Source organism: Gadus morhua, chromosome 11, assembly GCF_902167405.1.
Source record: "Gadus morhua chromosome 11, gadMor3.0, whole genome shotgun sequence".
Classification (NCBI taxonomy): domain Eukaryota; kingdom Metazoa; phylum Chordata; class Actinopteri; order Gadiformes; family Gadidae; genus Gadus; species Gadus morhua.
Genome location: NC_044058.1, coordinates 12,896,428 through 12,922,771, shown reverse-complemented (window position 1 = coordinate 12,922,771; position 26,344 = coordinate 12,896,428). Strand labels below are relative to the sequence as shown.

Genomic DNA, 26,344 nt, shown 5'->3' with positions numbered 1-26,344 from the left:
TGTGGTGATCTGTAGTCGTGTCTTGATGTATCCCAAATGTTTAAACAGCTGGAATCACTATGATGACTTAACCAATTGATTTGCAATCCTTCGATGGATGTTTCACTCTCAGCTCATACCTGACTAATTAATGTGTTGTGTGCCACGTGATCATGGTCAATGCAGACGTTTACTTGCATAGCGACAGACGAATTACAAAAACCCTCAGAGTCAACGCCTGCCCATCCAGGTGTATCTATTTGCATCCTGAGGGCATGGAGGTTTGGACTGGAGGCATAGGTCCTAAATGAGAGGGATAGAAGAAGTAGGGGCAGGAGATGGAATCCTTCAGCTCTTTCTTCTGAATACATTGTTTTTTACTCAAAAAAATCAATTTTTACAAAACAGTTATCCTTATCCTAGCTATCCTTTTACAGACATGTCTTCTGTGTCAAGCATCACTGAACAACACTTTCTTTGTTCAGCTGAAGTTCTGCTTCTTTGAGAGCTATGAACATATAGTGTGTAGCTCTGTCAGATGTATTTCTGTATGTATGTGGATATTAATTCATTGTTTGTGCGTGCATGCATGTGTGTGTGTGTTCTCAGGGCCTCTGTGTGGGAGACTCACTGCTTCGGAGATGAAATTGTCGGTTAGCAGCAACAAAGCGTCGGTGATCTTCAGGTCGGGCCGACACCGCTCTGGTCGGGGCTTCCTGTTGTCCTACACAACAGACCAGAACCCAGGTTAGACTAACCAACTGAAACACCAGGGGTGGGTGTGTGTGTGTGTGTGTGTGTGTGTGTGTGTGTGTGTGTGTGTGTGTGTGTGTGTGTGTGTGTGTGTGTGTGTGTGTGTGTGTGTGTGTGTGTGTGTGTGTGTGTGTTTGTGTGTGTTTGTAAGCTGTGTAGAGGAACAGTGTCTAATACGGATGGCCCCAGATAGTGAGACCAAGCGCTTTACAATAATGCGACATTCATGCACACATGCATTCGGAGTCAACAATGCAAGGCGACAGCCAGCTCGCCGGAGATCGGACTAGCAACCTTGCGGTAACCAGCCGACCCGCTCCACCTCCTGAACTACTGCCGCCCATTAGGGTGAAGAGGAGCAGATGATCCCCTCTTGGTTTGAAGAGGGATGATGGGGGGTTGTCTGCATGTGTGTGTATGTGGGGAGCATCATCCTGCTTGAAGCATACGATCCTGTGGTGATGATCCTGAGTCACATGAGAAGGGGGACTGGGTTGTCTTTTACTTTAAGCTTAGGTGCAGACAACTTTGCTTTGGGATTGAGGCATTTGGTTGTGGTTGTTGTTGGTTTTCCCATTTTCTCTTCCATATGAATTGATCCAATTTGAAAATGCTTAGGACAGACCATGGTGGTCTTGGGCCTGTAAGATAGCTAGTTTGGCCGTGGATGACGTGGTGCCTTCAGAGCTGTGAGACGGACAAATGTGCAGCTTGACCTGCTTGTATGCGTGCAGAAGAAGAACCGCAGAGATTAGCTTCTTCCTGTATAGCAGAGGTGTCAGACTCAGTCTATGCAGGGGTCATGTCTGTGTGCATGTGTGTCTGTGTACGTGTGTTTGTGTGCTTGAACACTATGGTGTACGGTTATTTGGATGCGTCTGCTGCCACTTTCCTTACTCCAGAAGTGTGTCAGAAGGCTGCGGAGTGGGATTCCTCTCCTGAATGGAGAGAGCCGTCTCAAGCCTCACTATGACAGTGGTGTCTATATTCTCCCAACACCACTCCTATACTCACCCCGCAGCCCTCAGCAGAAGGAAAGATAGCGAAACAGCTATTTAACCATAATTTATTAATGTATTAAAATGAATGGGTTAAATAGTTTCTACATATTGGCTCAAGTGACAACTATACCAAAGCCTTAAGTATATAGAAATATAAATGACACATCAGCACACCGATTGCCAATGCAATCATTGTTTAAAAGTGAGCTGATGTGATGTTGTTCGGGGCTCAGGGAGCTATGAGTCAGCTCCAACTCATATGTGGTAATGATGACCACCAAAGAGGTAGGTGTGTCTGTGTGCGTGCGTGCGTGCGTGCGTGCGTGCGTGTGTGCGTGTGCCCATGTGCATCACCCAATCCTGCATGTTTTTTCCTTTAGACTCATTTCCTTCTGCTTACATGTTTCAGAGCTTATTTCCTGCTCCACGCTTGGATCACATTTGTCCTCTGATCAGTTAGGGTGAGTTCCCATGAAGTTCTTGAGGACCAGCGTAGACGTTGCTGGAGGTCTCTCACCTGTCTCTGTGCTCCTCCTCAGCGTGTACTGCCCTGCCGGCTGTAAGGACGTTCCTGTTGGGAACGTTAAGGGAAACTCTGAACAAGGCTACAGAGATGTGAGTCGTGCAATAGGACCAGTGCTGCTTTTCAATTGGTTGCATATTATTAGTCCAGGTGGACGTTACTAATGATAAGGGCTCATTAGAACGCTTACTGAACATGTGTTTATAATCCGTATTCTACTGAAGACATCGCTGATCTGCCTGTCTGCGGTCCATGGAGGGGTGGTGTCGGACAGCCTGGGGGGTCGCGTCAACCTCACCTGGGGGAGAGGCCTTAGGTTATACCAGCCCACCTTCGCCAACGGAGTCCTGTCCAAATTGTACGGTCGCTATTGTTATTTATAAGTAACATTTCATGATGCCTTTCCGGCTGTTACTTGGTTAAACATAGGAATATTTACCCTCTGCATTTTTTCTTTTGCCAGGGGTTCATTATCTGAACATAAACTGCTCTTTAGCAAAGGTAAGCATATACAAGAGCTTCATTAGCAAATTCCACATATTTTATCACTAAACTTACCAAACGTACCTCTCCTCCTTGACAGAATGCAACGGACACTTGAACATGTCCCTCGTGAACAGCTCCTCTCTGTGGGGGAGAGCCGGGGGTCAGGGGAAGGGTCTAAACCCGGCCGGTCCGTTGGTAACATGGACAGCAGAACCAGACGACCAGAACCCCTGGGTGGAGCTGGACCTCGGTGAAAAAAGAAAAGTCACTGGTGAGTACCAATGTTTCATTGAATATTTATTTTACTATATGTAATAATATTTAATGTCGTGCAGAATGTGATTCAAATTGTTCTTGTTCGACATCAATGGCTCATTGAAATCACTCTTGTTCTCAGGTATAATAACAACGGGTTCAAGGAGGTTCTACATAGAGTCCTACTCGCTTCTTTTCCGCGAAGACAGGAAGGACTGGAAGCCTTACAAAGGTGCACTGAGCAAAGAAGAAAAGGTAAGAGAAAGACATTGACTGTGTGCTGCCGTCTAACCATCAGTCGAGGGTTATTCATCCAGTTAGCAGAGTGGTTGCCAGGGTGCTGCTCAGAGACGTTATAGATAGAATGTTGTGTTGTTGCCATGGCAGCTCATTAAGGTGCGTTCACTTGAGACACGTTAACGTGTTTACAGGACCCACTCCATTGTTGGGGGGAGGGGAGGAATGCATATGGTTTCCCACCGCGTCTCTGAATTTGACTGAATTTACCTTGAGCTATGACAAGCCAACAAGGGACGTCTGGGGATCAAGTTCAACATTAATGATTTCTCAGAAAGCCATGGTGCATAGTTGTGTCAGCTGTTGTGTCTTCTGTAGGTGAGCTAAGTGCTAAATGGTTTCAGGTGTTTGAGGCTTATTCCGACGGTCACCCCAGGGTGCTGAACAGCCTGTTCCCTCCCGTGGTGGCCCGCTTCGTCCAGCTGAAGCCCATCACCTGGGGGAAAAGAGCCTCAGCAGAGATCCAGCTGCTGGGGTGTCCTCTCGTCAAGGATACCGCCAAGACCGTCTCCAACGCGGCAGGTGAGCACATTCTTTTTCCCCTTCATTGGACAGAGGTCTGTACTGGTGCTCTAGTCACGTGGTGTGTTGTGTGCTGAAGCGGGTTTAACAGACCCTGTGGTCAAAGTCAAAGCCACGATGACACGACCCAGTGCGGCTACCGCTGGAGACACGGTTATTGTGAAAGACTGAAGGACGTTTCTACATTTCCTGCCACAATGTGTTCTTTCGGATTGCACATCATCTTTTTATTAGTATCTTAGATAAGCGATAGAATATTATATATAGTATGGTATAGTACTATCCTACCTGTTCCTACCTCATATATATAGTGCAGATAACATCATGTATAAGTTAATATAATAACGATCGATCTTTGGGCACCTGGTTCTCTCTGCACCCTCCGGTCAGACATAAGAACAGGAGTTTACCTGGTTCTTCGGTTTGTGCAAACTTGCCTTCTTAAGGACAAGCACATAGGGATTTCGAATGAGGCTGTTGTGGCCTTAAAGCTGGTTAAAGTAAGCTTGTATGAAGTGCCTGATCTAATGTCTCTGCAGCAGTATGAATTCATGCCATCAGACGGTGCCCCTCTGGCACTGCTCACTTGACTGGCATCAGTATGGCTAACTTTGCACTCGTAACTGCTATTTCTGTTTATATGGACAGATGTTCCTACCTTTTTTCTTGAGCATGTTTTTTCTCTAGAGCAGCCATGCGTCGGACAAGCGCTGTACTATCAGCTTTCACACTTATGCGAGCAGAGGAAGTGGTACGTGACATACTAGAGAGTACAGTTGAGTTATAATTGTGATTTCTGGAGACAAAGACACACTGTCGTCTTGTCCTACATCCGTTTTCACATTGACCTCAGACAGAGTTTTAGTTTAGATTTTCAATGGGGGGGTCGTTGCTCAAATCGACAGCACATGACATTCGGAACAGCATAGGCCTGAAATTCAGTGATCCCAACAATCAAGTGTCAATACAAAACACAAGCAAACCAGTCCAACTGTTCCAATCGCATTAAATAAATGCAGAACTTTTTCCAACCAAAACCAAACCCCATCAACTAAGATCTGGGCCAGAGAAAAGTACAGCTTGGTTTATCCGCCCGTGCCTCTTACCTTGCCGTGATTTACCGCCTAGCTTTGGCGATTCGTAGTTCTTGTGATGAAGGTGATTCCAATGCTCCAAAGCATCCTTTGCAGCGTCCTTATCCACTGGTTTCTTTAGGAAGTCATTGTCCTCGGTTAGGGTTCTTAATTATGTAGTGACTATTGATCCAACTAAAATGTACCAACATAGTCACTTGCAGCAGGGAAGAAGACAACCTAGATTACCATGATGAGAAGAGTGAGTGAGATTATATGCTGTTTAACAGATTTACTTGATTATTATTCTATTGATCAAACGCTTATGGTAACAACCGTATGTTCCCACCCAAAATGCTCCTCCTTCCTTTTCCTGTTCACCTGTTACCTTAAAACACCTGAGCAGTGTTACTTCTGATCAAGGTACATACTACCCTCTAGTAGTATGTACCTCTAAAACGCTGTACTATTTAGACATAAGCACAAATATAAATAAACATGCAAAATGGCTCCTACAGTTAATCCAACAGACGCCCCCGTGGTCAGTGTCACAGCCTTGACGACGCCATCCAGCACGGTTACCACTGGGCAGACGGTTCCTGTGGAAGACACAAGTATGTATCCTCATTTCCTGCCACATTGTGTTCATTCTGATTGCAGATATTCTTTCAATTAGTATCTTAGATATATTATACAATATTATATAATAACGATCCATTGTTGGGCGCCTAGTTCTGAAAGCAGTCTCCGTTCGGCGAGTGGTGGTCGTGGGGGGCGTGGTCTTTGGGCTGGTCCTGTGTGGCAGCTGCCTGACGGCTGGATTCTGGTTAAAGAGAAGGTAATACCTGTAAATAAAGGCATACCTGTTGTTGTTTGTGTCATGTTCAAAGGTATAAACACACTGGGCAATAGTGAAGAGTGAATAATGACCACATTAAATTCATAATAATGTAATCATGAAATATATTAAAGGGGACATATTATACCACCAGGTGTCAGTGTAATTAGCCTTACAAGCCGTTTCGAAAATCTGCCCCATATGACATCACTAGTGGGCGTGTCCACCTAGATCTGTGCTGGATAGATCATTCTACCAGCCTACCTAGTGGACTGAAGTAAATGTTGCTCATCTATCAAGCACAGATCTAGGTGGACACGCCCACTAGTGATGTTATATGGGTCTTTTAAGGCTAATTACACTCACACCTGGTGGTATAATATGTTCCCTTTAAGTCATCCAACAACACGATTAATAGTTCTGAATACCAAATAGCATTGATTGTGTTTTTGTGTGTTCGTCTAATTAGGATGAAAAAGGCCTAAATGAAGAAGTACCCAATAGCTGAAGGTAAATTGTTTTTCCCACCTCTAATCAAATGTATTCTGTTAGCAAACCTCTGACATCAGACATAGGATCATCTGTGCGCGCGTGTGTGTGTGTGTGTGTGTGTGTGTGTGTGTGTGTGTGTGTGTGTGTGTGTGTGTGTGTGTGTGTGTGTGTGTGTGTGTGTGTGTGTGTGTGTGTGTGTGTGTGTGTGTGTGTGTGTGCGCGTGTGTGAGACGCGTGCATGTGTGTGTATGTGTGTTTGTGAGACGCGTGCATGTGTGTGTGTGCGTGTGTTTGTGTGTGTGTCCTGGTCCTGGTCGCTTGTCCTTATATCAAAGACCTAACAAAATAACATAGTGTTAGGCTTACCTAATATGTTATACCACATCATCATCATACTTGATCCTGATTCGTTCATAACTGGACACCTCTGTCTTTTAACACCTCTGGATCAATCCTTTACAAATCCATCCTTAACAACAACGGTCACATACAAATACCAACCAGATGGTTCCTTGTCAACGCGGAACCCATACGCTCACAGCACCGTGGAACCGACCCCTGCTTCAGCGGTGCTGAGCAGCCTCGTCTTCACCCCGGCAGCATCCCCAACCTCATCGGACGTCATTTTGCAATAACGGGACTCCCTGTCCTGGTTTATACCTGACGTATCGCACGTGTTAATGTGATTCAATGTGAAATGATATGCATGTGACAACGTTCCATTTTAGTTCACTTTTTTCTCCTCAATGAATGTGTGATTGTCTGTTCCTCGCTATAGCCCTGTGATGAGGGTGTTTTACACCTCTTGTCCTTGATTTGTTGCTTCCCTTCTGAAGCCCTTTGTATGTTTGCTGTTCAGCTTGAAAAGCACTATGTTAATAAACTTTGATGATTGAATGAGTCGATTAACATGATTTGAAATGATGTGATGTGATGTGTGAATCATAACCTTATTGAATCCATACAACACCTCTAACCCAAATCACCTTACCACAGAGTGGGTTGTAAATCAGGCTGTCTTCTGGGTGGCTTCCTCTCTGCTCCAGACTCTGGTGGCCTGTCTCTCCTTGTCTCTGGTCCAGAGTCTGGTGGTCTGTCTCTCCTTGTCTCTGGTCCAGAGTCTGGTGGGCTGTCTCTCCTTGTCTCTGGTCCAGAGTCTGGTGGGCTCTCTCTTCTTTTCTCTGGTCCACAGTCTAGACCAGAGAAAAGGAGAGACAACAAAATAGAACAGAACAAAACAGAATAGAACACAACAGAACAGCTACCGAGGCTTTGAAGTCTCGGCTCAGAAGCGTTAGCTCGCAAACTATAGGTACATCGGTCGAACTGCTGTGGTGTGTGTGAGTGCATCGCCTGCTGGAGTGACAAGAGAGCGACTAGTTAACGTTCCTTAAGTCGGGAAACTATAAAGACAATTACTATCATTACCTTTTGACATTTTTCTAAATCGGTCAAATTTATGTAGGTCAATATATATATTGTCTCTCATGCACGTAACTGTTGCCACATTATTCATTGTCTATTTTCACTGGACCTGCTGTCGCTGATTTTGTTCTTCCATATTTCACCAGAAGATGGCGCGGGAGTTACATTACATTTTGGGTCAAATCTGAGGATACCAAAGTATGCAAAAGTATATTACTGACTAGGCTGACCATTTTATTACATTAACAAATGTATGCCATTCACAAACCCTTAATGGTGTGTTATTAGTTATTGCCGCTGTAGAGACCGTGGGTGTTCTGGTTCTTCAACTTCTGCCTTCATATTCAGAAGGAGGGGCGTTAAACATCCACACGTATCGTCCAATAGTTAATATTGAGAAGTTTTGAGTAACTTTGCAGAACTAGTATCAGACAGAGTTAGGCACCTTGCTTCTCGGTTCGGACTTTGGACATCATGCCCGCTGGGACCAATAACTACCAGAATGGAGTGAAGTGTGTCGTTAGGAGTTTATGGATCGCCTTGACTTTCTGTGGATTAACAAGTGTCCATGGACAGGGGGGTAAGAATAAATATTTTGTTTACATTCTTTTATTTCGACAATTAGACACAAGATGTTTACCGCTGGGCAACATCTCCTCTTGATATTCTTTGTATGCTAACTTTTTTTAAAGCATATTTAGATAGTCGTTTAAAGACATGAAGCCCTCTCTGTGTTAAAGCTGGTTGGCTTTATTTGGCTTTAATATAAAAAGTTATGTTGCAGCTTAATCCAACTGATCTTTTTTTTTCAGATAATATAAATAGTTGTTGTAATTGGTCCGATGTAACACACACACACACACACACACACACACACACACACACACACACACACACACACACACACACACACACACACACACACACACACACACACACACACACACACACACACACACACACACACACACACACACACACACACACATTGTATGTTTGCCTAGTTAGCTAATACAAATTTATGAGTATTTCATTCACTTGGTATAGCCTGCTATTTAATGTAAGGAAGGGTAATTAATAGGTCTACTTGAGCCATAATGCAGGAACTATATTATGTCAAACTCTTTCTGGACCCATTGTAACATAATTACATAAATCATAACTATTATGAGCTAATACTGAATTAAAAAGGGGTTCAAAGGGCTACATGATGTTGATTTCTGTCCATGTTGACTTAATATGCATCTTTCACACAGCTTTCTGACGGACCGTCTTACACAGATGTCAATACAGAGTCAGAGTAGTGTTTCCATGTCCTAAGGGCCTTTTCAAGCCATTGTCGATCGGAAGCTCAGAGTATCCTACCTTTAAAACTACTTGCCTTCTCTGTGAACATCTACATGAAAGCAAAAGCAAAATAATACCATAAATATTCTCACTCAAACAAGATGGGAAACCACCCACAACAATGTTGTGATGATTTCTCAGTCTACTGACAATTTTTCCATTCAAACTTAAACAGAATAGCAGCAATATGTAGCTCCCAATTTGTGAATTTCCTGGTTAATCACTTTTTATTGCTCCTTACCAACCCTTAAAAATGACAAATGTTATCGCACGAATCACACATCATAAACGCCTTTTTAAATGGAGCACTTCCTACTAACCTAATTGAGAACCGTATGTGGCCTTGTGGTTCTAAACGGTACGCACCAGTGCTGGTTATAAACGTCTCTTCCCCCTACAGTACACAGTGTTCAGTGATGGGTATTAGCGTCTCTTCCCTTCATGGTACCCACCAGTATTCAGTGCTGGTTATCAGCATCTCTCTCTTCCCCCTACATTTAACCATATTCAGTGTTGGTTATAAGCGTCTCTACCCCTAAAGTACACACCAGTATTCAGTGTTTGTGTCTTTTGCTTCATAATCCAGGCAATGGCTGCGGGCATGTAAAGCTTGGACCAGAGAGTGGCACCCTGACCCTAACCCTAACCCTTCATTAGTCACATGGTGTGTTGTGTGCTGAAGCTGGTTTAACAGACCCTGTGGTCAAAGTCAAAGCCACGATGACACGACCCAGTGCGGCTACCACTGGATACACGGTTATCGTGAAAGACTCAAGGATGTATCTACATTTCCTGCCACAATGTGTTCTTTCGGACTGCACATCATCTTTTTATTAGTATCTTAGATAAGCGATAGAATATTATACATAGTATGGTATAGTATTATATATATATTGCAGATAACATCATGTATAAGTTAATATAATAACGATCCATCGTTGGGCATGTATGAAGTGCCTGGTATGTAATTTCTCTGCAGCAGTATGAATTCATGCCATCAGACGGTGCCCCTCTGGCACTGCTCTCTTGACTGGCATCAGTATGGCTAACTTTGCACTGGTAGCTGCTATTTCAGTTTATATTGCCAGTTGTACCTTCATCCTGCTGAGTATTCCCTGCTCCATTCACAGGTGTTCCTCTTCTGCTTCTTGAGCATGTTTTTTTTCTCTCGAGCATCCATGTGGCGAAGAAGCGCTGATCTATCAGCTTTCACACTTATGCGAGCAGAGGAAGTGGCACGTGACATTTTAGACATTGCAGATGAGTTATGCTGTCATTGCGATCTGTGGAAACAAAGACACATTGTCGTCTAGTCCAACCACCGTTTCACACGGTTAAAAAGTGACCTGTCAGTTTCAGTTTGTATTTTCAATTGGGGTCGTTGCTCAAATTGACTGCACATGTCAGTCGGAACCGCATAGGCCTGAAATTCAGTGATCCCAACAATCAAGTGTCATGACAAAAGACAAGCAAACCAGTCCAACTGTTCCAATCTTATTCATAAATGCAGCGTTTTTTACCTACCCCATACAACAACCCATGCAGCTCCAATCTTCAAAGACAGAGAAAAGCACAGCTTGGTCCATCTGTCTGTGTCTCTTTTACCTTGCCTTCAGATTTGCAGCCTGGCTTTGGCGATTCGTAATGCTTGTGACTTTGCAATTCCAATGCATCCTTTGCAGCATCCTTATCCACTGGATCCTTTAGGCAGTCATTATCCTTAGTTAGGGTTCTTAATTATGTAGTGACTACCGATGCAATTAAATGTACCAAAATAGCCACTTGCAACGGTAAAGAAGACAACCTAGATTACCATGACGAGAAGAGTGATTGAGATTATATGCTGTTTAACAGTTGATTATTATTCTATAGTTCGAATGTTGTTTATTATTCTATTGTTGTCTTCCTCTTCCTGTCCACCTGTTACCTTAATACACCTGACCAGTGTTACTTCATGATCCAGGTACATTCTACCCTAGTGGTCAAAACGTTTTAGTCCCCAAATACATACCCAACTATTAACAGACATAAGCACAAATATAAATAAACATGTAAAATGGCTCCAACAGTTAATCCAACAGACGCCCCCGTGGTCAGTGCCACAGCCTTGACGACGCCACCCAGCCCGGTTAACCCTGGACATACGGTTCTTGTGGAGCACACAAGTATGTATCTTCATTTCCTTCACACTGTGTTCTTTCTGATCGCAGACATAAATTAAATTAGTATCTTAGATAACGTATACTATATAATACATATACATAGTGCAGATAACCTCATGTTAAACATCATGTTAAGCTTTGGTGATTCGTAGTGCTTCTGATGAAGGCGATTCCAATGCTCCAAGGCCCCCTTTGAAGCCTCCTCATCCACTGGTTCCTTTAAGCAGTCAAAGTCCTCGGTTAGGGTTCTTAATCATGTAGTGAATACCGATCCGATTAAAATGTACCAACATAGTCATTTGCATTGGTGAAGAAGACAACCTATACCATGATAAGAAGAGTGAGTGAGATTATATGCTAATTAACAGATTTACTTGAATATTTTTCTCTTGTTCAAACGCTTATGGTAACAACCAAATGTTCCCGCCCAAAATGCTCCTTCCTCTTCCTGTTCAACTGTTACCTTATAACACCTGACCAGCGTTACTTCATAATCCAGGTACATACTACCTGCTAGTGCTCAAAACGTTGTAGTCAAATACATATCCAACTATTTACAGACCCTAATCAATATAAATAAACATGCAAAATGGCTCCTACAGATAATCCAACAGACGCCCCCGTGGTCAGTGCCACAGCCTTGACGACGCCATCCAGCACGGTTACCACTGGACATACTGTTCCTGTGGAAGACACAAGTATGTATCTTCATTTCCTGCCACATTGTGTTCTTTCTGATTGCACATCATCTTTTTATTAGTATCTTAGCTAAATGATAGAATATATATATATATAATAAAGTACTATATACATAGTGCAGATAACATCATGTATAAGTTAATATAATAACGATCGATCGTTGGGCACCTGGTTCTCTCTGCAGCCTCCGGTCAGACATAAGAACAGGAGTTTACCTGGTTCTTCGGTTTGTGCAAACTTGCCTTCTTAAGGACAAGCACATAGGGATTTGGAATGAGGCTGTTGTGGCCTTAAAACTGGTTAAAGCAAGCGTGTATGAAGTGCCTGTGATCTCATTTCTCTGCAGCAATATGAATTCATGCCATCAGACGGTGCCCCTCTGGCACTGCTCTCTTGACTGGCATCAGTATGGCTAACTTTGCACTGGTAGCTGCTATTTCAGTTTATATTGCCAGTTGTACCTTCATCCTTCTGAGTATTCCCTGCTCCATGCACAGGTGTTCCTCTTCTGCTTCTTGAGCATGTTTTTTCTCTAGAGCAGCCATGGGTTGAACAAGCGTTGATCCATTCACTTTCACACTTATGCGAGCAGAGGAAGTGGTACGTGACATTTTAGAGATTGGGGATGAGTTATAATTGTGTTCTGTGGATACAAAGTCCCCCTGTCGTCTTGTCCTACATCCGTTTTCACAATGTTAAAAATTGACCTCAGACAGTTCAAGTTGGATTTGCTTTACGGCTCAAATTGACATCCCATGCCATTCGGAGCCGCATAGGCCCGAAATTCAGTGATCCCAACAATCAAGTGTCAATACAAAACACAAGCAAACCAGTCCAACTGTTCGAATCTCATTAATTAAATGCAGCGTTTTTTCCAACCAAAACCAAACCCTGTACAACAACTAGGAACAGCTCTAGACGTCTGGGCCAGAGAAAAGTGCAGCTTGGTTTATCCGCCCGTGCCTCTTACCTTGCCTTGATTTGCAGCCTAGCTATGGTGATTCGTAGTGTTTGTGATGAAGGCGTTTTGTATCCACTGGTTCCTTTAAGCAGTCATTGTCATCGGTTAGGGTTCTTAATCATGTGGTGAATACCGATCCAGCTAAAATGTACCAACATAGTCACTTGCAACGGTGAAGAAGACAATTTAGATTAACATGATGAGAAGAGTGAGTGAGATTATATGCTGTATAACAGATTTACTTTATAGATTATTATTATATTGTTCAAATGCTCATGGTAACAACCGTATGTTCTCGCCCAAAATGCTCCTTCCTCTTCCTGTTCACCTGTTAACTTAAAACACCTGAGCAGTCTTACTTAATAATCCAGGTACATACTAGCCTCTAGTGGTCAAAACGTTTTACCATTTACAGACATAAGCACAAATTATAAATAAACATGCAAAATGGTGCCCTCACTGCCCAGTGCCCTGTACCACGAACCTCGATTAGTGGGTTAGCTGTGACACGAAAGCCTATCTCTTTTAGAGTTGCTGTATCATCATGGTGACTCATACTGCCTTCAAAACAGCTCAGTTTCAGAAGTTCTTACATGTCTTAACGTAAACCTTCCCTTCTTGCGAAATAAGAGTGTTGAGGAAATGCCCCTATGACATAAAACCGGAAAACAGATCGATGTATGTATGGATGCCCGCAGGGACCTCTTTGCACTTCTTTGCTGAATCAGATGAATCAGTTATTAGAACTGCTTGGGATGGTTGAACATGAGCGAGAATTTATCAGGTGATGTTTATAATTGTAAGCTCTAATGTATCACAATGCAAATGTTAGAATGGGTGTTAAAGGTTGTATAGGTGATTTGCTTTTTTGGCCATTTTTGCAAAATTACTTGAAATCCTTATCATAACCCGCTTACAGCCACTGAGTTAGAAGTACTGACATGAAAATTAAACAAGTCAATCATCTGTGGAACGGGCAGGGCTCGAAAAACTCCAGCCAATCATTTCCATTGCCACCGAGTTGCATTGGACAGTAAGTACGTCAATCAAACGGTCGTACTGCACTCCCCCTCCCCCGCAGCCCGCGCGCGACCCCTTCGTGCAGTACTCGTGACCCAGAGCTCGTGACCCAGAGCAAGCTCCTGTTTGTTGTTATCCTGCGGTAGCTACTGGAACTAGTTAATCCACATTTGGACCTAGCAGTAGAAGACAATTTCCATGGCAGACAAGACGCCACCATCCCCACCACCACCACCAGCAAAGAGAAGGAAAACTCTTTTTCAGAGAGTAATTGATAATAAAAACGCTGAAAGAGAAAAACTGAAATCAAGAATAATCCTAGGCGCTGCTTTCGAACGTTGGCGGCAACTGAAGGACGAGAAGGGTCTAAAAACCGATGCTTGTGTGGCGGTTGACCTAGTTTCAAAGTTTATACCGTTTATACTCGGTAATACCGGTGTGGAGACGAGTGTATTACTCGGTGTGAAAATGTCCACACCGCGGCAACCCTAGTGAAAACCAGGACTTCCAATACAATTATATGAAACAAACATACATTTTCTAAAAATAGTAATGATTTATGGGACCGTTTAATGTTTATAACATCTGGTCCAACCATTGCAGCGAGAACGTATTCTCAGCAGGGGGTGCTGGGAAAAAAAAAAACTCAGCCTGCACTAGACTCGCAACTCGTTACATTGATAAAAAAAGATGTATAGCAGCGCAGCTCAATTACACCAGTGCATGCGCGGACAGTTGAAAATCGATCGTTCACATTCAGCTGCTCACAGAACAAGTTTAGCGCACCACCGCTACCCTCACACTTTCTCATATAACCTTTTTTCAGCATAGGTCATATGAGCATTAAATAAATGCTGCGTCTCAAAATGCCTTGGACAGCAGCGAGGATGACTCGCTTTGCCACGGGCCGAAACAGTTCGGAGCGACCACAGCCAGAGCGAACACAGCGGGGCAGAGGAGTGTCAGGAATAGTCTTTGGTGTACACATCAGTACGGCCTATTTGCACTACTGTTTAGTGGCAATGCAGTGTTTTATTCGATGCCTTTTTATTTTCGTATATTATTTCAATGAATACTATTTATTTATTCATAAAAAACGGATCTGGTCTTCAAATCTTTTTTCCAAATATAGGTCGTCTTACAATGGGGTTTGTGTTTATATTCGGACCAATACGGTACAGCGGGCGCTCACATGACGTTAAGCATTTCCTGGTGCATAATGTGACGCTTCAGAACCTAAAATCCCGTTTCTCCCCGTTGACACGACAACACATAACCGGCGTTTTCAGAAATCTCCGTTTTCTGTGATAAGACAGGGCCTCGGACAGGGGGTGTTGCAGCACCCCCAGCACTCCTACTTCCCGCGGTACTGGGTGCAACTTACAGCTGAATGTAGTGCCATGTTGTTAAACGAAAACCTATGCTAGCCTGGCTCGCTCTCGCGCATCTATGTTCGCGCTCGTGCATGATTGCGCGTCCAGGTACTTGGAATGGGTGGAGTCAGAGTCAGCGTTGAAGGAGAGGGGGTAGGACCATTTGAGTTGTGTATTTTCAAAATCTGCTGGCGTTTCGCAAATCACCTACCCAACCTTTAAGTTCGCCTCTGGTGCTTGCTCCAAGTTCACTTTAGTCTATCAATGAAATGGGAAGCCATTGTTGTGACGTGATCTCGGAGGACTCCGGTTGTTTTACTTCCGCACGAAATCTCAGAACAATCAGTTTTTTCGGTTTTAGGTCATAGCCTACGAACTTCTGAGGGGCGTTTCCTGAACACTCTTATTTCGGAATGTTTACTAAAGACACGCTTCCGAACCTCCGAGCTGCTTTGAAGGCGGCCTTCGCCCTGAAGGGGCTTATGACGTTGATGTCGCTTAGCAACTGAGTACCTGGGGTTGATAAATTACCGGACTACTTGAGGTGGGTCCGTCTGCGTCCTGCAAGACGGAGGCGTAACTTGTAGTAGGAGGCGTAACATGTAGTCGGAGGAGGCGTAACTTGCACTAGGAGGCGTAACATGTAGTCGGAGGCGTAACTTGTAGTCGGAGGCGTGTCTAGTACTTTTCTAAATCGCGGAAGTGATCTGTATGTAGCAGTGGTGCGCGGGTATCAAAATCAAATATAATTCATCGCTGGAAGTTGTGAATGGTCCATGCAAGTGAACGGAGCGTTCCACGAAATTGAGAAGAGCCCTGTAATAAGTAAGGGATAATGTTTAGAACGCCGGTTATTATCGGGAAAATAAGCCCCGACGGGGCAAACCGGACACCGACGTGAAGCGGAGGTGTCTTGCTTTGCCCTGAAGGGGATTAAGTTCGATAATATCCGGCGACGTTCCTTACATAATCCCGTTTATTACACGGCTACTTGACAAAACGAAACAATAACTTGTCAAGGTGTGTCTTTTTACAATTTACCACCAAAGAGCCGTGCAATAAGGAATTACATTTTTGTGCTTATTTCGAACTTGAACCCATGTTGTCAAAGCCGTGCTGGCACCACATCTATTAGGGTAAAAGGCATGAATATGGACCGTCGCGTCTGTCTGCTTTGTTTTTGTTGTTCCAATATTTAACCAGAAGATGGCGCGAGAGGTACATTACATTTTGGGTATAATCTGAGTATACCAAAGTGTGCTTTCCTGACAATGCGGGAATATTGGTGTAACATTAAAAAAAACAATGGCATTCATGTGAAGAAGACTTGTTGTTGCTGTTTCTTTAAAAAATTCCTGAATACTTTGTTTGTAGAAAGTCGCTGTAGAGACCCTGCTGTCTCTCTGCAACTTTTGCCCTCATCTTCAGAAGGAGGGGCGTTAAACATCCAGAGATCGGCGGGCGGAAAATCCAATAGAAAAATACCAATTGGTTCCTCATCCAATAGTAAATATTCAGTAGGTTTGAGTTACTTTGCAGAACTAGTACCAGAGAGAGTGGGACACCTTGCTTCTCGGTCCGGACTTTGGATATCATGCCCGCTGGGACCACTAACCACCAGATCGCAGTGAAGTGTGTCGTTAGGAGTTTATGGCTTGCTTTTACTTTCTGTGGATTTAGCGTCCATGGACTGAAGGGTAAGAATATGCATTTTGCTGACATTATTTAATAAAGATGTTTACGACTGGGCAACAGCTCATCTTGATATTCTTATTATGCTTCAATTTGTTTAATCATACGTAGTTCGTTAAAAGATGTCAAGCCAAGTCTGTGTTAGCTGGCTGGCTTTATTACAAAGAGTGTCGTAGCCTAATCAAACCAATCGATGTTTTTATAAGTATGTAATGTAAAAAGTTGAGCCGATATAACACATTACGTGTATCGGCATAGTTGGCTAATACAAAAACATTTATTTTTGCAATCACTTGTTAGCCCATTTTGTTTAAGGAAGAGAATGCCTACTTAAACCACAATACAGGAACTATATTATAGCATCCTCTTTCTGGACCTCTGGGAACATAATGACATAAATCCCAACTAACATAGTTAACACAACTAACATTACACGTGGGATAAAGCCCTATGATAATGTCATGGCAGCATTCCGTACATACCTGTCCATGTATACTTTACATTCCCCTTTCCCAAAGCATACACTGATTTCAATACAGTGTCAAGAGTATTGTGTCCTTTTCCGAAAGGCCTCTTCAAGCCATAGTCGGAAGGAAGCACATAATAGTCTACATTAAAGCCTACTTGCCTTCTCTGTGTAGAAATGATACCGTGGTCTGTTGAGCATGTCATGTGTATTTGCGACCGGATATTATTAAGCCGAGAAGCCAATTTGTTCTAAATAAACTTGTTTGCAAAGAACCAAACCTGTGGTACAACTGATATGTCAGAGAGAAACAGGAGCCCCAATATTATGGTTGTTACGTGGTGGTACTATTGAATGAAGCACTTGCAATGACATCACAGTTGGCATCACAGTTGGACTACCTGTCTGCCTCACTGGTGGACCTGTGAGGACCTGCCAGCAACTAGTCTCTAGACGTCTAAGATTGTAGTCAAATTGTTGCCGAGAGAACACTATACTCAGGTTATAATTAAACCCAAAAAACTTAAAGGAAAAAGCAACAAGTAATTTCTTTATTATGGTTCATGGTTGTGATTCGCAGGGTAGAAGGAACTCGGCCCAAATGATAAAAGGGCACATTTTAGTTTGTCTAATGACAATTGGATGGAAGAGCTGGGAGTAGAGTGGGATGTATGGAATAACACAAGTAGTTTGACTGATAAATGGAAGACCTTCTAACCCCTTCAACAGCAACACAAGGAATGTTCCCCCGGAAGGTGTCACAGACCCCCGCTCGGTTGCCAACGGTGACAGCTTGTCGCTTCGGCATCTCCAGGCAATCGCTGGGGGACCTGAGTAAAGGGGCAGACAGCTAGCAGACTGTTGACCCATGCACAGCGCGGTTTGAACGGTTGCTTTCCACCATTCTCGGAGGAGGGTCTCCCAACCCCCCTCCCTGACCCCATCCTTCTGTAGGAGCCCAGCCAGGGTTGAAATGCAGCATGGGCCAGGGTTTGTTGTTGGTTTCCTCTTCAGACGTACTGCCCATTCTTGGTGCTGTTAGTCAGACGTGCAGTGGTTGTTTTTCCGAACTGCCACCCCCACAGCGCTTACCACCGGACCCACTAGAGAACTGACTCATCCGGATAAATATTAGTGTGTTTCACTTCCACTAGTCTGCCTGTTAGTCACATCTTACCCCAGATCAGCACGTGGGAACAGATTAGATTAAGATAACATTTACATAACACCAATCCATCCAAAAGTGAACATGTCCTCTATTGTTCCCTTCAGAGTGAACATGTCAGAGTGAACATGTCCTCTAGTGTTCCCTTCAGAGTGAACGTTTCCTCTAATGTTCCCTTCAGAGTGAACGTTTCCTCTAGCGTTCCCTTCAGAGTGAACGTTTCCTCTAGCGTTCCCTTCAGAGTGAACGTTTCCTCTAGTGTTCCCTTCAGAGTGAACGTTTCCTCTAGGGTTTCCTTCAGAGTGAACATGTCCCTTATTGTACCCTTAAGAGTGAACATGTCGTAGTGTTCCCTCAGAGTGTCCTGTAGTGTTCCCTCAGAGTGTCCAACATATCCTGTAGTTTAGTGAGCCGTTTCCCAGCAGGCAATGTGTGGGTCTGTCTCGCGGTTGAGATCCAGGAAGTGCATATGTCTGGCTCTGTTCCCAGTGCTCGTAGTAGACATGGTTACTCACCTTTTTAAAAGGAGCCGATGAGTAAACAAAGCCTTTAATTGTCTGTTTATTACACTATAATATTTAGACATGAAACCGCTGCTATGAACACATTTTAAAGACATACAAGCTCTAAGATGCTTATCCTAAAGTGATAATGCCATACATTTTCTCACTCAAACATGTTGGAAAAACTTTTCCCACCAAATAATCCACAATGTTGTATGACTTTCTTTAACCACAGAGGAACAACATAAAGCTATGATTTCATGTAACTTTCTGAAGCTCCATAGATCAAAACCAAACCAAAGCAACAATTAAAAAATCGAGAGGAATCATGATAAGATTAAACTTTTGTTATTATGTATCCCACACACTAGCCAACATTTTGTAAAAGAAGCACTAAGTTGATTCAAAATGGTATTTGGCCTGTTGGGTCTAAACGATGGACATCATTATTCAGTGCTGGTTATCAGTGTCTCTCTCTTCCCCCTACAGTTAACCGTATTCAGTGTGTTTGGTTAAAAGGTTCTCTTCCCCTAAAGTACACACCAGTATTCAGTGTTTGTGTCTTTCCTTCATATTCCAGGCGATGGCTGCGGGTATACAAAGCTTGGACCAGAGAGTGGCACCCTGACCTCAGCTAACTACCCAGGCACCTATCCCCAGGATGTGTCGTGTACGTGGAGGCTTCGTGTCCCGCAGGGCCGCACATTGCGCCTCCTCTTGGGGGACTTTGACATCGAGGGAAGCATGGACTGCACCAACGGCTCTCTGGTGATCACCCCGAGCAACGGGTCCCCCAGCATAGGTAAACACACACACTCACACGGGGCCCCCAGAAGAGATAAACTAACACACACACAAACACACACACGGGGCCCTCAGCAGAGGTAAACTCACAGCTCTGATCATCGTTGTGGTGATCTGTATTCCTGTCTTGGTGTATCCCAAATATTTTAACAGTTTGAATCGCTATGATGACTCAACCAAGTGATTTGAAATCCTTTGATGGATGTTTCACTCTCAGCTCATACCTGACTAATTAATGTGTTGTGTGCTGCGCGATCTTGGTCAATGCAGACGTTTACTCACACAGTGCATTCCATTCCATCGACAGACGAGTTACAAAACATGTTTGAGTCAACGCTGCCCATCCAGGTGTATCTATTTGTATCCTGAGGGTATGGAGGTTTGGACTGGAGACACCGAGGTACTGAATGAGAGAGATAGAAGAAGTAGGGGCAGCAGATGGAATCCTTCAGCTCTTTCTGCTGAACAGATCGGTTGTACTCAAAATGTCCAATGGCTAACACGTTTTACAAAAACAAGTTATCCTTATTCCAGCTATATTTTTACATACATGTCTTCTGTATCAAGCATCACTGAACAACACTTTCTTTGCTGAAGTTCTGCTTCTGTGAGAGCTATAAACACATGTGTATAGCTGTCAGATGTATGTACTGTATGTTTGTGGATATTAATTCATTGTTTGTGCGTACGTGTGTGTGTGTGTGTTCTCAGGCCCTCTGTGTGGGAGACTCACTGCTTCGGAGATGAAAATGTCGGTTAGCAGCAACGAAGCGTCGGTGATCTTCAGGTCGGGCCGACACCACTCTGGTCGGGGCTTCCTGTTGTCCTACACAACAGACCAGAACCCAGGTTAGACTAACCAACTGAAACACCAGGGGGGTGTGTGTGTGTGTGTGTGTGTGTGTGTGTGTGTGTGTGTGTGTGTGTGTGTGTGTGTGTGTGTGTGTGTGTGTGTGTGTGTGTGTGTGTGTGTGTGTGTGTGTGTGTGTGTGTGTGTGTGTGTGTGCCCATGTTCATCCCAATCCTACATGTTGTTTCCTTCAGACTCACTTCCTGTTGTTTTCATATTTCAGAGCTTATTTCCTGCAAATTGACTGGAACAAGTTTGTCTTCTGATCGGTTAAGGTGAGTTCCAATGAAGTTCTTGAGGACCAGCGTAGACGTAGCTGGAGGTCTCTCACCTGTCTCTGTGCTCCTCCTCAGCGTGTACTGCCCTGCCGGCTGTAAGAATGTTTCTGTTGGGAACGTTACGGGAAACTCTGAACAAGGCTACAGAGATGTGAGTCGTGCTACGGGACCAGAGCTGCTTTTAAATTAGTCGCATATATTTAGAGTCACAAATAATAAGGGCACATTAGAACGCTTACTGGACATGTGTTTTTAATCTTTATTCTACTGCAGACATCGCTGATCTGCGTGTCTGCGGTCCATGGAGGGGTGGTGTCGGACAGCCTGGGGGGCCGCGTCAACCTCACCCTGGGGAGAGGCCTTAGGTTCTACGAGTCCACCTTCGCCAACGGAGTCCTGTCCACAACGTACGGTCGCTATTGTTATTAATAAGTAACATTTCATAATGCGTTTCTGGCTGTTACTTGGTTAAACATAGGAATATTTACCCTTTGCATTTTTTCTTTTGCCAGGGGTTCATTGTCTGAGCATAAAATGCTCTTCAGCAAAGGTAAGCAAATACAAAACCCTCATTACCAAATTCCACCTATTTTATTACTTAACCTACCAAAGTCCAGCTAATCCGTCTCTCTGAGCTCACCCTCTGCCCTCCTCCTTGACAGAATGCAACGGACACTTAAACATGTCCCTCATGAACAGCTCCTCTCTCTGGGGGAGAGCCGGGGGTCAGGGGAAGGGTCTGAACCCGGCCGGTCCGTTGGTAACATGGACAGCAGAACCAGACGACCAGAACCCCTGGGTGGAGCTGGACCTCGGTGCTAAAAGAAAAGTCACTGGTTAGTATCAATGTTTCATTTAATATTTATTTTACTATATATAATAATAATATTTAATGTATTGCAGAATGTGATTCAAATTATTCTTGTTCAACAACAACGGCCCATTGAAATCACTCTTTCTCTCAGGTATAATAACAACGGGTTCAGGGAGGTTCTACATAGAGTCCTACTCGCTGCTTTTCCTCAAAGACAGGAAGGACTGGAAGCCTTACAAAGGTGCACTGAGCAAAGAAGAAAAGGTAAGAGAAAGACATTGACGGTGTGCTGCCGTCTAACCATCAGTAGAGGGTTATTCATCCAGTCAGCAGAGTGGTGGCCAGGGTGCTGCTCAGAGACGTTAGAGATAGAATGTTGTGTTGTTGCCATGGCAGCTCATTAAAGTGTTTTCACTTGAGACACGTTAACGTGTTTACAGGACCCACTCCAGTGTTGGGGTGGAGGGGGGGAATGCATATGGTTTCCCTGAATTTGACTTAATTTACCTTGAGATATGACAAGCCAAAAAGGGACGTCTGGGGATCAAGTTTCACATTAATGATTTCTCAGAAAGCCATGGTGCATAGTTGTGTCAGCTGTTGTGTCTTCTGTAGGCTAAATGGTTTCAGGTGTTTGAGGCTTATTCCGACGGTCACCCCAGGGTGCTGAACAGCCTGTTCCCTCCCGTGGTGGCCCGCTTCGTCCAGCTGAAGCCCATCACCTGGGAGAAAAGAGCCTCAGCAGAGATCCAGCTGCTGGGGTGTCCCGTCGTCAAGGATACCTCCAAGACCTCCTCCACCGCAGGTGAGCACATCCTGTTCTCCCTTTATTGGTCCAATCCTGACGACGAAAGTAGTCTGTACCGTGGGCAGTGCTCTAGTCACATGTGGGTTGTGTTCTGTGTTCTGCTGGTTCAAAGTCAAAGCCACGACGACACGACCCAGCTCGGCTAACACTGGAGACACGGTTCTTGTGAAAGACTTGAGAATTTATATACATTTACTGCCACAATGTGTTTGTTCTGAAAGCAAATATTTCCCCATCATATTTAAGCAAAATCTAATTAAAGGGTGGTCAATTTGCTATCTATTTAAATTACAACTGAAACTCTATGGTTGAAAGATAAACTCATTCTTTTTTTCTTTCTTTTTTAAACCATGCAGATCATTAAGGACAAGTTCTTATTTACAGTGATGGCCTGACAAAAAGCACAGGCTTCTTTGGGGGGAAGGGAATAGGGGCAGTGAGAAAGGATGGGTTAATTCTACTGCACTTTCAACTGGAAAAGTGGCGATTGTTTGTTCTCCAACTCTCTCTTGGAGACAACAGCAGACAACATTCAGCTATGCTCTTTCTGCACGCTGATTTGGCATTGCCGATCCAGTATTATCTAGAATAGATATCATGGGATTTTGTCCTACATGGCTCACTTGCTTGCTTTAAAATGAGATTAGATATGTGGGTTGATCCTCTGACAGAATGATGGGATGTTTTACTTCTTCAAGCATAGCTGCTTACCTTAGTCTTCCATCTTCCCTGAATCGTCCATCCTGCAGCATTGGGTCAGATGCTGATATCACTGCAAATCCTCACAAAAGAATCCCCACTATAAAAAGTGGAGATTACCTGATTAATAATTCTTGCTGATAAAAGTGAATGACGGCCGTTTCTGCTTTGGAAAGATTCAAGAGTCAATGAGTGAACCTTTTCTTTGATGTGCGTATCTGCATCTCTTTTCCAACTCTGTTTGCTGGAATTCTTATCCTTGCAAAGAGAGGCTTAAATATATTTTCTTCATCTTCTCAGTTTCATAATATATCTTTGAATTGATGAAACCAAGCAAATGACACTTTCAGTAAGTAGTACCTCTTTTGACGTCTGGGTCCACTGAGAGATAACATTGGTCTGTATTTGACTTGGCCGATCTACTGCCTTGTTCTGGAGTAACTCTATTCCTTCTAATAATTTCTTACTTTCGAAGAAGTCTTCAGGATTCAATTTAGTTCCAATGGGTCTCCACATTTATCAACAGTTCATACCCCTAGTGCAGGGGGTACTAAGGCCCCTCAAAGGATGTGGCCATTGTTTGAGGTCTTCCCGAGTCACAGTGTTGTCTTTGGTGACAGTCATGCTCTCTTGGGTGTAGCCATCAGGGAGATTACAGTCCTAGTCGTAACTAAAGACCTTAAAATCAGTCAAGATAAGCGTTTTCACACTGTTCATCCTGGCTCATTGTATGAAGTGCCATTTAAATCAGCTTCATCATTAGACATTCCTTAGAGAAGGCTTTGCCTTAAATCTCTGATAAAAGACCAATTTTGTAGGGTGTCACTATCGAATACTGTTATGGCTCTTGGTGGAAGAGATGCTGAGTGGTGTTCCTGAACCAGTTGGGCAGTTATTTCAGTTTGCTGTTGAAGGATATTGTTGACGTTCTGTCCTATTTTTCCATGTGAGGTATGAGTTGTCGGAACATTATGGCTCATATGGTTCTGCTGAGGGTCACGGAAAACGGTGTTGTTTCTCGCCGTCCTAGGAGAGATATGCATGGGTTGTAATGAGGAGAAAGTGTGTTGGACTTCGTGGAGTTAACCTGGTTCTTTTGTATGTGCAAGCTTGCTTTCTTTAGGACGTGCACACAGGGATTTTGAATAAGGCTGTTGTGGCCGTAAAACTGGATAAAGTAAGCTTGTATGAAGTGCCTGTGATCTTATTTCTCTGCAGCAGTGTCAAGGTGTTCCTCTTCTGCTTCTCTGCATATTTATTCTCTCAGCCATGTGGTGAACAACCGCTGATCTATCAGCTATCACATTTATACAAGCAGAAGAAGTGGCACGTGACATTTTAGACATTGCAGATGAGCTTTACTGTTAGTGTGATCTGTGGAGACAAAGACACATTGTTGTCTAGTCCTACATCCGTTTCCAACCATCCAACCAAATGTACCTCAGTCAGAGTTTCAGCCAGAGAAAAGCACAGCTTGGTTCATCCGTCTGTGCCTCTCTTACCTTGCCTTCGGATTTGCAGCCTAGCGTGATTCGTGGTCAAGGACTACCGATCCAATTAAAATGTACCAACATAGTCACATGCAACGGTGAAGAAGACTACTTAGATAACCATGATGAGAAGAGGGAGTGAGATTAAATGCTGTCTAACAGATTTACTTGATTTATTCTATTGTTCAAACGTTTATGGTACCAACCGTATATTCCCACCCCAAATGTTCCTTCCTCTTCCTGTTCACCTGTTACCTTAAAACATTTGAGCAGTGTTACCTCATAATCCAGGTAAATACTACCCTCTAGTGGTTAAAACGTTGTTGTCTGCAAATACATACCCAGCTATTAACAGACATAAGAAAAAATTAAATAAACATGCAAAATGGCTCCTACAGTTAATCCAACATACGCCCCCGTGGTCAGTGCCACAGCCTTGACGACGCCATCCAGCACAGTTACCACTGGACATACTGTTACTGTGGAACACACAAGTATGTATCTTCATTTCCTGCCACATTGTGTCTTCTTTCTGATCGCAGATATTATTTAAATTAGTATCTTGATAACTTATACTATATAATATTTAGTATATACATAGTGCAGATACCATCATGTTAAACATCATGTTAAGCTTTGATGATTCAAAGTGCTTGGATTGAAGGTGATTCCAATGCTCCAATGCATCCTTTGCAGCGTCCTTATCCACTGGATCCTTCAGGCAGTAATTGTCCTCGGATAGGGTTCTTAATTATGTAGTGAATACCGATCCAATTAAAATGTAATTAGTCACTTGTAACGGGGAAGAAGACAACCTTGATTACCATGAGGAGAGTGAGTGTGATTATATGCTATTTAACAGATTTACTTGATTATTGTTCAAATGCTTATGGTAAGAACCGTATGTTCCCGCCCAAAATGCTCCTTCCTCTTCTAGTTCAGCTGTTACCTTAAAACACCTAACTAGTGTTACTTTATAATCCATGTACATACTACCCGCTAGTGGTAAAAACGTTGTCGTCTCCAAACACATACCCAACTATTTACAGACATAAGCACAAATATAAATAAACATGCGAAATGGCTTAATCCAACAGACGATTGGATTATCCAATTTTAGATGATTTATACAATATAATATATATATATCATGCAGATAGCATCATGTTTAACTTAATATGCTAACGATCGATCGCTGGCCGCCTGGTTCTCTCTGCAGCCTCCGATCAGGTCGTGGTGGGCGTGTTCTTGGGGCTGGTCCTGTGTGCCAGCTGCCTGTTGGCTGGGTTCTGGTTGAAGAGAAGGTAGTGTTAAATAAAGGCGTACCTGTTGCTGTTTGATGGTTGATTGATTCATGTCTGGCGGAGTGAATAATGACCGCATTCAATTCACAATAATATAATTAAATATGAAATATATTCAGTCATCTAACTACACAATTAAAATGTCCAAATACCAATTATCATTGATTGGGTTTTTGTATGTTTGTCTAATTAGGAAGAGAAATGCCCAAATGAAGAAGTACTCAACCGCTAAAGGTAACTTCCTCTTCTTCATACCGCTAACCCA

At 43.4% G+C, this 26,344-nt stretch overlaps 1 protein-coding gene and 1 long non-coding RNA gene across 3 annotated transcripts in view; one reads left to right on the top strand and one right to left on the bottom strand.

Annotated features, from left to right (window-relative positions):
• Positions 1-26,344, top strand: part of si:dkey-34d22.1 (discoidin, CUB and LCCL domain-containing protein 2) — a 29,598-nt gene that overhangs the window by 1,221 nt on the left and 2,033 nt on the right. The window contains exons 3-26 of one of the 2 annotated variants that reach the window (XM_030371057.1): positions 589-726; positions 2,143-2,194; positions 2,273-2,348; positions 2,481-2,614; positions 2,720-2,757; positions 2,840-3,013; positions 3,140-3,252; positions 3,639-3,816; positions 5,408-5,503; positions 11,061-11,156; positions 11,635-11,652; positions 11,756-11,851; positions 19,613-19,834; positions 20,548-20,685; positions 20,910-20,961; positions 21,040-21,115; positions 21,238-21,371; positions 21,477-21,514; positions 21,627-21,800; positions 21,930-22,042; positions 22,409-22,583; positions 25,174-25,269; positions 25,995-26,079; positions 26,273-26,313. In XM_030371057.1, the coding sequence (XP_030226917.1) occupies positions 589-726; positions 2,143-2,194; positions 2,273-2,348; positions 2,481-2,614; positions 2,720-2,757; positions 2,840-3,013; positions 3,140-3,252; positions 3,639-3,816; positions 5,408-5,503; positions 11,061-11,156; positions 11,635-11,652; positions 11,756-11,851; positions 19,613-19,834; positions 20,548-20,685; positions 20,910-20,961; positions 21,040-21,115; positions 21,238-21,371; positions 21,477-21,514; positions 21,627-21,800; positions 21,930-22,042; positions 22,409-22,583; positions 25,174-25,269; positions 25,995-26,079; positions 26,273-26,313 (2,553 nt within the window). Of the gene's footprint in view, positions 1-588; positions 727-2,142; positions 2,195-2,272; positions 2,349-2,480; positions 2,615-2,719; positions 2,758-2,839; positions 3,014-3,139; positions 3,253-3,638; positions 3,817-5,407; positions 5,504-11,060; positions 11,157-11,634; positions 11,653-11,755; positions 11,852-19,612; positions 19,835-20,547; positions 20,686-20,909; positions 20,962-21,039; positions 21,116-21,237; positions 21,372-21,476; positions 21,515-21,626; positions 21,801-21,929; positions 22,043-22,393; positions 22,584-25,173; positions 25,270-25,994; positions 26,080-26,272; positions 26,314-26,344 lie in introns of both variants that reach the window. The other variant, XM_030371058.1, reaches the window with a different exon arrangement.
• LOC115554387 (uncharacterized) lies at positions 561-2,582 on the bottom strand. Its single transcript, XR_003978590.1, has 3 exons — positions 2,447-2,582; positions 2,251-2,304; positions 561-703 (listed from the first exon to the last, which is right to left on the bottom strand). It is a non-coding gene; the product is annotated as an uncharacterized LOC115554387 (long non-coding RNA).